Source organism: Gobius niger (genome assembly GCF_951799975.1).
Source record: "Gobius niger genome assembly, chromosome: 8".
Lineage (NCBI taxonomy): Eukaryota > Metazoa > Chordata > Actinopteri > Gobiiformes > Gobiidae > Gobius > Gobius niger.
This window is the reverse complement of record NC_136859.1, coordinates 2901376-2915496: the sequence shown is the minus strand read 5'-3', so window position 1 is coordinate 2915496 and position 14121 is coordinate 2901376. Positions and strand designations below refer to the sequence as shown.

The 14121-nt window shown below is 44.6% G+C and overlaps 1 protein-coding gene and 1 long non-coding RNA gene across 2 annotated transcripts in view; one reads left to right on the top strand and one right to left on the bottom strand.

Annotated features, from left to right (window-relative positions):
• The window catches only part of LOC306966347, a 347602-nt gene that overhangs the window by 246700 nt on the left and 86781 nt on the right, over positions 1 to 14121 (bottom strand). The window lies entirely within an intron of this gene.
• On the top strand, positions 2377 to 6604 carry LOC306966672 (protein NLRC3-like; the record flags this gene model as incomplete). The annotated part of the gene is made up of 8 exons (XM_079561485.1): positions 2377 to 2507; positions 2878 to 3014; positions 3107 to 3364; positions 3605 to 5159; positions 5228 to 5395; positions 5463 to 5630; positions 5727 to 5773; positions 6006 to 6604. The coding sequence occupies 8 exons, from the start codon at positions 2377 to 2379 to the stop codon at positions 6602 to 6604; spliced, it is 3063 nt and encodes a 1020-aa protein (XP_079417611.1).

Below are 14121 nucleotides of genomic sequence, written 5' to 3'. Positions count from 1 at the left end.
GTCAGACATGTTGATAAATCTATTCCATAACCGTGTCACAAACATGCCTCACTTCACATGGTTCCCATGTCCCGTCCAGAGCAAGCTTAGGGGGGTTTTTGGGAACACCTAGAAAGTAGGGTGGGGTGTGGCTGTGGGTTTGTTGTTGTTTGGTGCTGGGGGCTGTGGGTTTGTTTACAGTAACCCCAGACCCAGCACCATAATCCAACACACGATCTGTACAGCTCAGTGTAGGTCTTATAACCGAGATCACGACACGCCTTCACTTTATTTATAGCAGCACCGAGAGCTCGACCTGCAGATTCAGACAGTGATGTGATCCTTCGTCAAATGTGAGATGTTCATCTACATTAAATCCAAGATATTTGTACTTTTTAGTAAAAGAAAGAACTGTAGTGCCAAAACAGAATTTAGCGTCTGATAATGCATGGGTACGTCTTCTAAAATGCATAACTTGAGTTTTATCACAATTTATCATCAGTCTCATTTTGTTGCACCAAGAATGAACAATATTCAACATTTTCTGAAGATCTGATTCCTTTTGGGCTGATAGTACAATGTCGTCTGCATAAAACAGAATACAACGTTTCAAGTCTCCCACATTAATGCCCACGTCTGCCTCTTTAACTTCATTTACTAAATCATTCATGTATATGGCAAATAATGTGGGAGACAGAACATCAACCTGTTTCACGCCAAAAGGTGTCGGGAACCAGTCAGTTAAGTGGTCGTTTACTTGAACACAAGAAGTTGCATTTTTATAAATAGCCTTTACTGAGTCATAAAATTTACCGTCAATCCCCATTTTTAATAACACATAAGTAAATCTCGATCAACACAGTCAAAAGCTTTCTGAAAGTCTATGAAACAAGCAAAGGTCGACTTTCCCTCTTGTTTTCTAGCATTTGCTATGGTGATAAGAGAATAAATGTGATCTATACAGGCTCTTTTCTTTCTAAACCTGCTCTGTTCGTCGGCCAGTAGATTAAGGGATTCCAGGTAGCAAGTCAAGCTCTCATTAAGAACACTGGTATACAATTTGTATACACACCTGAGGAGATTTATTCCTCTGTAGTTCGTCACTCGAGCGTCTGAACTCTGTGACTCTGGAATAGGTTTGATTACAGATTTATGCCAGTCTGAGGAGACCACGCCCTGCTCAAAACAAGTAAACAGCAAGTTATAAAGCACTGGGAACAAACCAGGCTGTTTTAGCAATTCATTAGACAAGTTGTCAAATCCAGTCGCTTTCTTAACTTTGAGTTTATCTATTGCCCCTTGGACTTCACTTTCTGTAATGTCAAAATTTAAATATAGATTAGATGAAAACTTTGCAGAGAATTTGGTCTTTTAGCGCAGATATCATTTCAAAATAAAAATCATCCCACTCAGGGGACACAGAACTGCCCGAGAATAAGGCTTTAAATTCAGATTCCCAATTCTTTAACACCATTTCAACATCAGAACATAAGGATCCATCCTCCAAAATCACTTCTAATGGTATTTCCTTCACTTTCCGTGGGCCAAGTTTATTTATCAGACTCCAAAATGTTTGTGGGTTATGAGTTTGATTATGTTCCATTTTTACAGCTTGGCCTCTTTGATATCTTCTCTTGTTTGCTCTGCTCTGAGTCTTTTATCAAACTGGTGTTTATTGTTAAAATCATATTTTAACTGTTGTTTATTTATGCTATTGCACAGGAGATACTTTTTCTCAGCCAGTCTCACATCTTTCCACATTGTAGATAGTTCCTTGATCCAGTAAGGTTGGTCTGTTGTTTTATTTTGTTTTCCAGTAGAGCACTTAGTGATGCCGTGAGATTTACCAATATCAAACACAAATTGACAGAAATCTCCATTTATTGGTCTAAACGAAAACTACTGGATTTGTTGGATCTGTTTCTAACGCCCTGTTTGTTCTGCTCTAGTGAACTCTTCTTTTGATTCTCAGAAGCTTCATCATGAACCCACCTGGACCTGGCCCCGGGTCCAAACCCAGACCTAAACCTGCTCCCAGCTCTGTGTCTCTGAAAAGTGACCGCTCTAAAGGCAAACCTTTGAACTTTAAAGAACCTCCTCCTGAAGACCAGAGGTCAGTCCCATAGAGTGTGTCGTCATTGTTGTTTTTGATCATTTGGTGAAACGTCCTTTTCTTCAGAGCAAATATGAAGCATCAAAAGTTTCTTCTTTAATCGATTATGAGACAAACATTCCAACAGCAACAAACAAACAGATCTAGAACAGACACTGAGCAAAAGGCCTGTTGTTGAATGGAAGATAAAAAGTATTTGAGCTGGACTGGACCAATCAGGTTTAAGGTTAAACTCAGTCTGTTTGTTCAAATGAACTTTTCTTCTGATTCTCAGCAGCTTCAACATGGACCCACCTGGACCTGGACCTGGGTCTAAACCAAGACCTAAACCTGCTCCCAGCTCTGTGTCTCTGAGAAGTGACCGCTCCAAAGACGAACCTCCTTTCTTTAGAGAACCTCCTCCTGAAGACCAGAGGTGAGTCCTGCGTAAACCAGAGTCAGACCTGGTTTAGTCCTGGTTTAGTCCTGGTGTGAGCTGTAGATGGTGAGTCCTCAGCAGGTCTGTGGAGGAGCTTCTTGTGAGTCTAAATGAGTCCAAAGGCGGCTGCAGTGGTCTGTGCTCAGTCTCTAATGTTTCTGTTTGTTGGTTCACAGGGAGCCAGGCCCAAAGGAGCAGCTGGACGCCATATTCACGGTGAGTAGCCACGACTGCAGCATGTGTGGGGTTCTCTGTGGGGCTCCTCAGGTCCTCTCTTTGACTGAAACTCTTTCAATCTGATTCTATTCCAGCGTCTGGAGGAGGACATCCTGACGTTTGTCAAAGAGCAGCTGCAGAGGCTCCACAGGCTCCTGGTCTCAGAGTACCCAGAGAGTAGCTCAGAGAGTGAGGAGGAGCAGAGCAGCAGAGAGGCTGTGCTGAACATCACCCTGGACTTCCTGAGGAGGATGAAGCAGGAGCAGCTGGCCGAGCGTCTGAGCTCCAGTAAGAACTCTTCCACATCTACATAACTTTAATAACTTATATTTGAGTTTGTGTCCAGTGAAGAGTTCACTGTTGTCTCTGTCTTTATTCAGGGAGTTCTGTTGGAGTTTGCAGAGATAAACTGAAGAGTCATCTGCAGCAGAGGTTCAGCTGTGTGTTTGAGGGCGTGGCTAAAGCAGGAAACTCCGCCCCCCTGCACCAGATCTACACAGAGCTCTACATCACAGAGGGAGGGGCCTCAGAGGTCAATCAGGAACATGAGGTCAGACACATCGAGACGGCGTCCAGGAAACCAGCCGCTACAGAGACCAGCATCACATGTGAAGACCTGTTTAAAGGCCCCGCCCACAGACAGCAGCCAATCAGAGCAGAGGAGACAGAGGAGGGACCAATCAGAGCAGAGCAGACAGAGGAACAAGGAACACAAACAAAAAGCAAGGAAGAAAATGAGTCAATATTTAACAAGGCGATTCAATCAGTCAAAACAACATTTACAAAGATCTTCATACCAGTCAGAGCAGAGCAGACAGAGGATCGACCAATCAGAGCGGAGCTGACAGAGGATCGACCAATCAGAGCAGAGCTGACAGAGGAGGGACCAATCAGGACGGTGCTGACGAAGGGCGTGGCCGGCGTGGGGAAAACAGTGCTGACTCAGAAGTTGAGTCTGGACTGGGCTGAAGGCAGAGCCCACCAGGACGTCCAGCTGCTGTTCCCCTTCACTTTCAGAGAGCTCAATGTGCTCAGAGACACAGAGTACAGCCTGGTGGAGCTGCTGCACCACTTCTTCAGTCAAACCAAAGGTCTCTGCAGCTTTCAGCAGCTCCAGGTGCTCTTCATCTTTGACGGTCTGGACGAGTGCAGACTTCCTCTGGACTTCAGCCGGACCCGGGTCCTGACGGAGCCCACAGAGAGCGCCTCAGTGGAGGAGCTGCTGGTGAACCTCATCAGGGGGAGCCTGCTTCCCTCCGCTCGCCTCTGGATAACCACACGCCCCGCGGCGGCCAATCATATCCCTGCTGAGTGCGTCTCCATGGTGACAGAGGTGCGAGGGTTCAATGACCCACAGAAGGAGCAGTACTTCAGGAAGAGGTTCAGAGACGAGCAGCAGGCCACAGACATCATCTCCCACATCAAGAGCATCCACAGCCTGTACATCATGTGCCACATCCCAGTCTTCTGCTGGATCCTCTCCACAGTCCTGCTCCATCTGATGGAGACCAGAGAGAGAGGAGAGCTGCCCCGCACCCTCACCCAGATGTACATCCACCTCCTGGTGGTCCAGGCCAAAGTCAAGAACATCAAGTATCATGAGGGATCTGGGACAGACCTTCACTGGACTCCAGAGACCTGGGAGATGGTGCGGTCTCTGGGGAAACTGGCCTTTGAGCAGCTGCAGAAAGGAAACCTGATCTTCTACGAGAGTGACCTGAGCGAGTGTGGGCTGGACGCTGCAGCCGCCTCAGTGTACTCCGGAGTCTTCACACAGGTCTTTAGAGAGGAGCCAGGCCTGTACCAGGACAAGGTCTACTGCTTCATCCATCTGACTGTGCAGGAGTTTCTGGCTGCTCTTCACGTCCATCAGACCTTCTTCAGCTCTGGGGAGAACCTGCTGTCCACACCACACTCCTCTGAGAGCCCTGACCCCGAGGAGGACCTGCTGTCCACACCACACTCCTCTGAGAGCCCTGAGACCTTCTACCGCTCTGCTGTGGACCGGGCCTTACAGAGTCCAAACGGACACCTGGACCTGTTCCTGCGCTTCCTCCTGGGGCTGTCTCTGCCGACCAATCAGAGCCTGCTGCCAGGTCAGCTGACTCACACAGGAAGTGACTCAACCAATCAGGAGACAGTAGAGTACATCAATAAGAAGCTGGATGAAGAGGGTCTGTCTGCAGAGAGGAGCCTGAACCTGCTCCACTGTCTGAACGAACTGAACGACCGTGAACTATTGGAGCACATACAGAGGATCATGAGAGAAGGAAGTCTCTCCTTGTTATATTCTCCTGCTCATTGGTCTGCTCTGTCCTTCCTCTTACTGTCCTCAGACTCAGACTTGGAGGAGTTTGACCTCAGGAAATACTGTTCCTCAGAGACAGCTCTCCTGAAGCTGCTGCCGGTCGTCAAAGTCTCCACCAAAGCCATGTGAGTCCAGACTGTATTTAAACACTTGTGTCTTGGCTCTCGTCTCTAATCGTCCTCTCTGTCCTCAGTCTGAGCGGCTGTGGCCTGTCTCCTCTCAGCTGTGCTCCTCTGGCCTCAGTCCTCAGCTCCTCCAGTCTGACTCACCTGGATCTCAGTAACAACGACCTCCAGGACTCAGGAGTGGAGCTGCTGTGTTCCGGACTGAAGAGCGCCCCCTGCAGACTGCACACCCTCAGGTGAGACGCTCCCATGATGCACTCTGTCTCTGTGTCCACATTAGAGGCTAATGCTGTGTGTCTTTAGTCTGTCTGGATGTCTGGTCTCAGAGAGGGGCGGGGCTTCTCTGGCCTCAGCTCTGAGCTCCGCCCCCTCCCACCTGAGAGAGTTAGACCTGAGCTACAACCATCCAGGACCCTCGGCCGAGCTCCTGACCGCTCTACGGGCCCCTCAGGGGCCCCTGCACTCTCTCAGGTGAGTCCCCCCTGGACTCTCTCAGGGTCTTGTCTCTGGTCCATGGTTGGTCCAGGTCTGGTCTGGTCTACAGTAAACTGGACTTGTGTGTTTCAGGCTGGATCCTGCTGGAGAACAGTGGATGGTCCCAGGTCCGAGGAAATGTGAGTCTGTGTTTTATTCATTTTTTTGGAAATAACTTGAACTTCATCAGGTTTACATGATCTGTTTTTAGAGGAAAAATCTGCAAAGTGATAGATTTAATTTACAAATTATGCACCAAATCCATGCTCTTCTGAATATCTGTGTCAGACTTATTACAGCTTATTACACATGAAAGAACTCTTCAAACACAGGAACAGGAAGTGATGTCATGAGTTGTGTTTGTTTCCTCAGATTCTTGTGAGTTTTCTCTGGATCCAAACACAGCTCAGAGGAACCTCCTTCTGTCTGAGGACAAACGGACTGTGACCAGAGTGTGGAAGGAGCAGCAGTATCCAGATCATGAGGACAGGTTCATGGACCAGCCTCAGGTCCTGAGCTCCACTGGCCTGAGGGGGCGCTGTTACTGGGAGGTGCAGTGGAGCGGGTGGAGGTTTGATATAGCAGTGAGTTACAGAGGAACCAGACGGAGAAGAGACAGAGAGGAGAGTAAGTTTGGAAACAATGATCAGTCCTGGAGTCTGAGGATCGATGGTGGAGGTTACTCTGTCTGTCACAACAAGAGAGAAACAGACCTCTTCTCCTCCTCCTCTCCCTCTCACTCAGGTGTAGTGGGCGTGTTCCTGGACTCTGAGGCTGGAGCTCTGTCCTTCTATGACGTCGGCTCTGATGGAAAACTGCTCCACATTTACACCTTCACCTCCTCCTTCACTGAGCCTCTGTTTCCTGGGTTTAGGCTGAGGGATGAAGGTTGCTCTGTGTCTGTGTTAGATCTGAGGAGAGCGCCCCCTGGTGGACCTCTGTGGCTGAACTCTTTTATGACACACATTTGATTGACAGCTGTAAGGACCAATCACAGCTGGCTCCGCCTGTAATCACTGATTCACAGTTGAAATAAAACACGTCTTTATTAAATCATCACTTGTGTGTTTGAGGCTCTGACAGATACAGGTGGAGCCGCCGCCCTGTTACCGTGAGGTCGACGGTTCACATCTCAGTCTCACCCGCACTTACTCTGTCACTGAGCAAGACACTTCACCCCAGAGGGTCAGTGGTTTAAAGTATTATTCAGTGTTTGAGACTAAAACCAGGTAGAAACTAAGCACTGGAGACAAAAACTATGTTAAAAAGTAAACAGGCGAGTGAGACGAGATCAGAGGTGGGTGATTCACAAGAAACAACTCAAACTTATTCTGCTAAACTTCATCCTATTGTACATTAGACTTTCTGTAAATATTTAGCTTCATCAAACCAAGGACTAAACCACATGTAAACCAGGCCAAAAACAGGTCTACGGCTGAAATAAACAAGACAAAGGCACCAGAGGAGGAGTCGGGACCAAGAGCTCAGTGATCCTCAAACACCTCTGGCTCCGACAGCTGAGGGACAGAGGCTGATCAGGCACCTGTCTGTGTCCAGACTTTATGAATAAAAACACTTTTACCATCGCACAGAAATCTCCTCTGCATTTCTCTGCGACGGAGTCAGAGGCAAAGGAAGCCGTGCACTTCATTAATGAGACTTTATTTCATCCAAAAACACCAGGCACGTGGTCTGGAGTTTAGAAATAGTAAGGTCCATATTCACCTTTTAGTGGACGAACATGTTTCACTTATGTCTTTTACACAGAAATAAATATCAGAAAAAAGGTTAAATTATCGTGGAATAAGTATTTGTTACACTTAAAATGAATGAGAAAAGCCTCTGTTAAAGTTAATTGATATTTGCTCTCTAATTTAGCTGATTTAAATAATGAGATGTCTTTCCTTTATTTACACACGGATTTTTTTCACTCACATCAAGAGAAAATGTGCTTATTTGTACTTATTTCTAGTTATTTCTTTGCTGTGTTTAAAGCCACACTTATTTTGTATGATATTACTATGTATGTTTTACAGTAACATGCAGTTTTGGTGTTTGGGCCCCGTAGTCCCTGTGCTGCCTGTGTCTGCTCCGCCCCTGCTCCTGTACCTGTGTCTGGACACTGAAAATAAAACCTTTGTCTGGAGTCATGACTTTCTGTTTTTGTTGCTTCTACTTCAGACGGATTCAGAGGAAATGTCTTTCCTCATTGATCAAACGTGAAACCAGAGCGTTTGTGAGCTCTTTATCAGCCTGTCTGTAATGTCTGTGCATTATATTTGCTGAAATATCGATGGCTTCGTTAGTTTCATGGCTTTTATTCTTAGCCCAACAGCGGTAACTTTCTGGGCCGAGCGCAGAGTCAACAACTTCCACATCCACATCCGGTTCCTTTTGTAGTAACATTTCACAAAATACATGTTGCTGTGATCATCACATTTGCAACTTTTCTCTTATATTATGAATAGTGTCAGAAGGTGAACACGTTATCCTTTAAACACTATTTGTAACTTTATACCATTACTGAACAATGCTCTCTATAGCATAGCTCTAACATTTTAAATAAAACATGTATTAGTATCACTGACTTGTGAACACGGTATCAGCACAAATCACAACATTGCTCACATGACCATGAACATTTGCACTGATCGTTACAAATAGCAGATAAAACTTTAGGTCTAATGTACTCATTTAAATGAGCAGGTGAGCGTCGGTTAACTCGGGATGGATATCTGGGCATAACAGTCACAGGAGGATTGTCATTAGGATCAGGGGGAACATTTTGAAGCTCAGGTGAAACCTTCTTGAAGAATGACGCGTTCCTGACGACTGAGTGTCCGTCTCTTGTGGCTGTTCCTGCTGAACCTCTGACTTTGGTCACTCTGTATGGTTTGGTGTTATACGGTGGTGACAGTTTATTGTGCTTGAGTTGGCGATGTAGCACGGTGTCACCTGTAGTAAGTGAGTGAGGTGTGGCAGGACGCTTTGCATCAGCAGTGTTTTTCATCTTGGTCTTTGCGTTAGTGTCCTTTGTTCTCACTTCTGCATCTGAGCATCGTTTTGCTGTGTTACTGAAAGAAGGGAGTTCTGTAAACATCTTACGTTGGAAAAGTACCTCAGCTGGTGAACTTGCAGTGGTTCTGTGAGGTGTGGATCGATATTCACGCAGGATGATGTTGAGTTGCTGTTTCCAGGGAATGCCTAGTGTTTCTGCGACACGCAGTGCTTTGCCTAAGGTTCTCATGAATCTTTCGGCAGTGGCATTGGCTTGAGGCCAAAGAGGTGTTATTCTGCGATGGTGAAATCCCAGGTAGTCTGAAAACTGTGAAAAAGAGTCACTGTTAAATGGCGGTCCATTGTCTGTCTTTACCACCCTGGGGATTCCAAATATGGAAAACACTTGATGTTGAACGCACATTTTCAACAATGGGCCGCGCATAGTCAACAACTTTCACATACACATCCGGTTCCTTTGTGTAGAAACATTTCACAATAAAATACATGTTACTATGAACATCACAACGATGACATCGCTGAGCTTTTACAAACAACGACAGTGCACATAATCGTAGTAAAGTGGACAGCTGTTGTGCCGCCATGACACCGGCTCCGATAGCGTGTGACGTCAGGGGTCAGAGGTGGGTGGGCGGAGTAAGGAAACTGAACCCCCTTTACGCCGGGCTCAGACCTAGAGCGGTGGAAGAGAGGAGAGCGGCGAGCTTCCATTCATTCCCTCTGCTGCCAGACGACCGGAAAGAAGCCTCCGGAAATCCACAGGAGAGCGGCGAGATACGGGCGGCCGGAGCGGAGACTAGCGTTAAAAAAATTTCAACGCTATGCAAATACAGAGCCATTTCCGGCGGCGGCCACGACCACAGAGCTGGATCTGACAGACACCTGTGCGTAATTGGCTCATGCGCAAAAGCTGCATCTCAAACCCACCTCCACGCGCTCCTGCACAAGGGGGGGCTGGCCAAGGAAGTAGAGCAAGCTGAGCGACGGAAAGCTTTTTTTTCCGCTTGGTCTGAGCCCGGCGTTATTCACCTTATTCCGGAGGCTCGCGTGGGCGTCGCCATGAATTGTGCCCGCCCCTTTTCTCCTATCAGTGAACATGGGGCTGGAGAAGTCCAGATAAAATCAGTCACTACACGAAAACAAAGCCGTTTTCAGGCCGTGCAGAGAAACGCTGCAGTGTCGACATGTCGGTGCAAATGAACATCGGACATTTTAACACATTGAGGCCGCGCTGTTTTGGGGATTTAGCTGCGCCAACAATCCAGACCGTTTTTCAGGATATTTGTAGCAGCACAGTAACCTGGCTAACTCCATGCTGCTGTGTGCGCTCGAATCATTTCGAACTGCACAACAGCCTGGGGACCATGGCCGCGTGGATTTGGGAACCAATCACAGAACGAGGAGGGACGGCAAGATGTTTATTTACGGATTAAAAAAATAAGTTTATTTATGGATCAAACATGGCAGCAGCAGACGCAACGCTATTTTTCGATCGAGCTTTAGGCTGTAAATAATTTAGCTCGAAAGTTTACAGCGGATACGTCATACGTCATCGGATACGATGATACGATTGGCTGTGGCCTCGTGCAGACGCATGATAGACGTTCGTAGCCCAATAAACGACTATGGACGATCATAAACCACACCACTCCTACGAGAAAATAAATTGGTGGTCCCCAGACTAAATATCACTTGTGATTTTAGTCTGGTGTTAGCCAGGCTAGCAGCACAGCGTGTTCTGTGCTATAGCTATATAACGTTAGAAAGACGAGAATCTCAGCTCTCCACAGGTGAAAACAGTTTCATTCGACTCCAAAGCTAAACAGAGGCTAGTTTTGATCAAAATGATCTAGATTCTGAGATAATTAATGTTTTATCAAACATTCTCCTCTGATTAACTCCTCACCTCCTCTCTCCTCTCTGTAGGACACTAACATTATGGGAAAAGGCAAATGCCTAAATATATTAGCGCGTGTTATCGATCCAACGAAAAAAATAAAAAATTCCGTTTTTGGCACTCAATGTGTTAATAAGATTAAAAAATCCCATGTATTTTTGCATGGACGTTTTGAAAAAGTCAAAGATTAAGAGTTTAACATCACAGCACGGCTAATCAGCTCTGTGCTAACACGGACATGAAACATACAAGGTCAGATTGAAGTTATGAAAGTAATTTTGTCGTATTTTCAAGTATTGTTTCTTCCTTGTAAAATACCCGAGCAAGTGTCTGTCGTTAACACATTGCTGATTAGCCGGCGTCGTGCCTTTAAACTCTTAATAATTTACGTTTTCGAAAAGTCAACGCTAAAAATACATGGGATTTTGTTTGGCGCACCCAACATTCACACTGTCACATTTGGAGTAGCATTACAAATTAAAAGACAGCATAAAAGCAAGGCCGGATCTTGAACCCCACATGCCCACATGTGTAAGAAAATCCTGATGCCCCTAGTGGACAGTGTGTTACACGACAGCAGCCATTCCCACTTACAGGACGCCTTAAATCGATCCAAAAACGGCCCCGGATAATAATATATTTACTCTGTTCTGATGAATTTGACTTTAGGCTATTATTATTCACACTGAGAGGCTTCATGGACTTTTTAGAAAATAAAACACCAGAGTTTCAGAGTGAATTTGTTTGATTTGAGTTTCCACCACTGAGTCTGGAGTGAAAGAATAATGACGACACTGTAATCATTAACACAGGCTTGAAAAACACAATACAAACATTTCTGTATCACAATCTGCAGAGTAGAAAGAAAATGATCGATAATTGAGAAGCGCCTTTTTATCGCGCAGTCTCCACCAGAGGGCGTCCTTTCCCACGTGTATGTTCCAGATGTGCGATGTGGCGTTGACATAATAACAGTCAGAGATCATTTACATCTTTGTCGCTCGTCCTGCCTAAAGTCATTTTGATTTTTAACATAAATGACATGACACACATATGTAACCCAGTCTCTCCTTTTTGTTGTTTTGTATTTACGCACTTTTATTTTGAAATACATTTATTTTGAAAAGAGGAAGTGTGATCCCCTCACTCAAACTTTATTTTCCTGTTTTCACGGTCACGTTGGGCGATAATGACCTTTTGATTTGTTAAAAATGGTATAAGTCCCGCCTCCCGAGCTGCGGAACCGAATCACTCACTAGTTTTCGGTCTTTCGCGCTCCGGGAATGAGCGGGACAGGCTGGAGACGGTCCGAGACAAAACCTTTAGGTCTGGTCAGTTTTATATAAAAAATAATTTTGTGGAATAGTTGTTGTGTGAAGTGGAAGGAGCACGAGCTGGAGAGGCTGTTCCTCACGATGCCTCATCTTGGTAAGTCCATGACGTGAGGATTAGAAAAACATGCTAGCGCGATGCTAATATTAGCGCGATGCTAATATTAGCGCGATGCTAACGCTAATCTCGAGTGACGTTTTTTTGTTTGAAAGCGACGTAAAAGCTATTTCTGGTAAAGATGTGGTTTCTACCAAATCCTAGTTTAGTTCATAAAACACAGAAGCACTTTTGGTTGTTTTTGCACTTTTTTTGATCCAATGTAATTATTATTTTTGAAGTTTATTGTACATTTTTCATGGTTTGTAATAGAGTTCAGGAAAATCCACAGTTGCCATGGAGATCCGCCATCTTTGCAGCTGTTAGCAAACATTTCCATTGACTAACATGAGCTAAAAACAGTATAAAAAGTGGAGAAAAAAGCCGTGGATCAGCTCCGTTAGCTGCTGAGTTACTGCTGGTAAAAACATCTAACTCACTGTGGTGTCCAAGTGTTTTAATGTGAACATTAATCCCATAATGCTTAGCGATATGACGTCACATTCATGAACTCTATATGAAAGTGCACAGTAATTCTTCTGTGATGCTAAACCCAGTAGCACAGATGAGGTTTTACTGAAGTGTTGATTCTGAAGGAGAATATCTGAATTCATTAGTTTCATTTCATGAGTTATAAAAAGTTAAAGTTCATTTAAAATCAATGTTGATTAGATAAAAATATTGAATCATAATTTGGTTAAATAATTTTAAAAAAAAATGATAAAAAAAGAAAATCATTTGCTTGTTTTACATGGATTAAAAACTATTTCATGTATTAGAAAGGATATTTGAGTTAAAAACATGTATGTAAAGTAGTACTGTGTATTTTTAAAGATATAAAAAACAAAGCTATAACAACTGCGAGGAGATAGGAAAACAGATATTTATTTATCTGTAAACAATAATACCATTATTGTTGTGCAGGCTGGTTTTTCATGGTTAAGAAAACCCTGGATGGATTTCCTGGATTCTCTCTGGACGGAGACGTCGAGCCTGTGCCCAGAACAGAACTGAACGTCGAAGAACAACCGTCTTTCTACCAATATCCGAGAGGTAACACCTTAAAACACCACTTTAAAGGAAAAAGATCTGAACAATGAAGAAGATTGACTTGACTTACGACTTAAACAAACTGAAACACTGAGCTCAATGGGACTGGGGAGGTATTTTTGGCTCTGCTTATTGTCACATATTGTAAATCTGGTTACTAAATAATACTTTTTCTTCTTGCACATTCACCTTAGTTCCTATTGTAATCCTATTGAACCTGGCAACTGGTCTATACTTTTAATTTCACCTAATCTACTTAACGTGAGTCCGGGGTTACACATAGTCCTCACATCACTACGAGTTTGGCTGCTGTACTTTTTATGTAAGTATGTAAGTTTATTTGTATAATATGAGTCAGTCTGTCCCTCTATATGTCCCACCACCGTAACATCTGCACATTCCACACCCACAGCTGCTTTGGCCTTAAAGGAATAGGCCACCGTTTTTACATACCAAGATATGTTCTTACCTAGCCTTAGCCAAGTTAATATATCCCCGTCTGGTCTTTGTCCGTGCGCTCTGTCACGCAAACGGAGCACATACGCAGCCTCTCCCACATGTCATATAGCTCCGAAAAAGCTCACGATAGAAGCTACCAAGCTCTTCCACATGTTCCCTATTTAAATAAAGTTACGTGAAGTGTTTTCATGCGAAGTATATTTACACAGAAATGTAGCATGTCGATTTTATAAGCAGATAAAAAGGGGGACTATATTGTGAGGCGTAATGATACGAGGAGCAAAACGTCCGCGCAGTAACTCCTAAAGACTTCCCCCGCTCACTTCCGTCAATAACCTTTAGGAGTTACTGCGCGGACGTTTTACTCCTCGTATCATTACGCCTCACAATATAGTCCCCCTTTTTATCTGCTTATAAAATCCACATGTTACATTTCTGTGTAAATATACTTCGCATGAAAACACTTAACGTAACTTTACACGTAACTTTATTTAAATAGGGAACACGTGGAAGAGCTTGGTAGCTTCTATCGTGAGCTTTTTTGGAGCTATGTGACATGTGGGAGAGGCTGCGTATGTGCTCCGTTTGCGTGACAGAGCGCACGGACAAAGACCAGACGGGGATATATTAACAAGA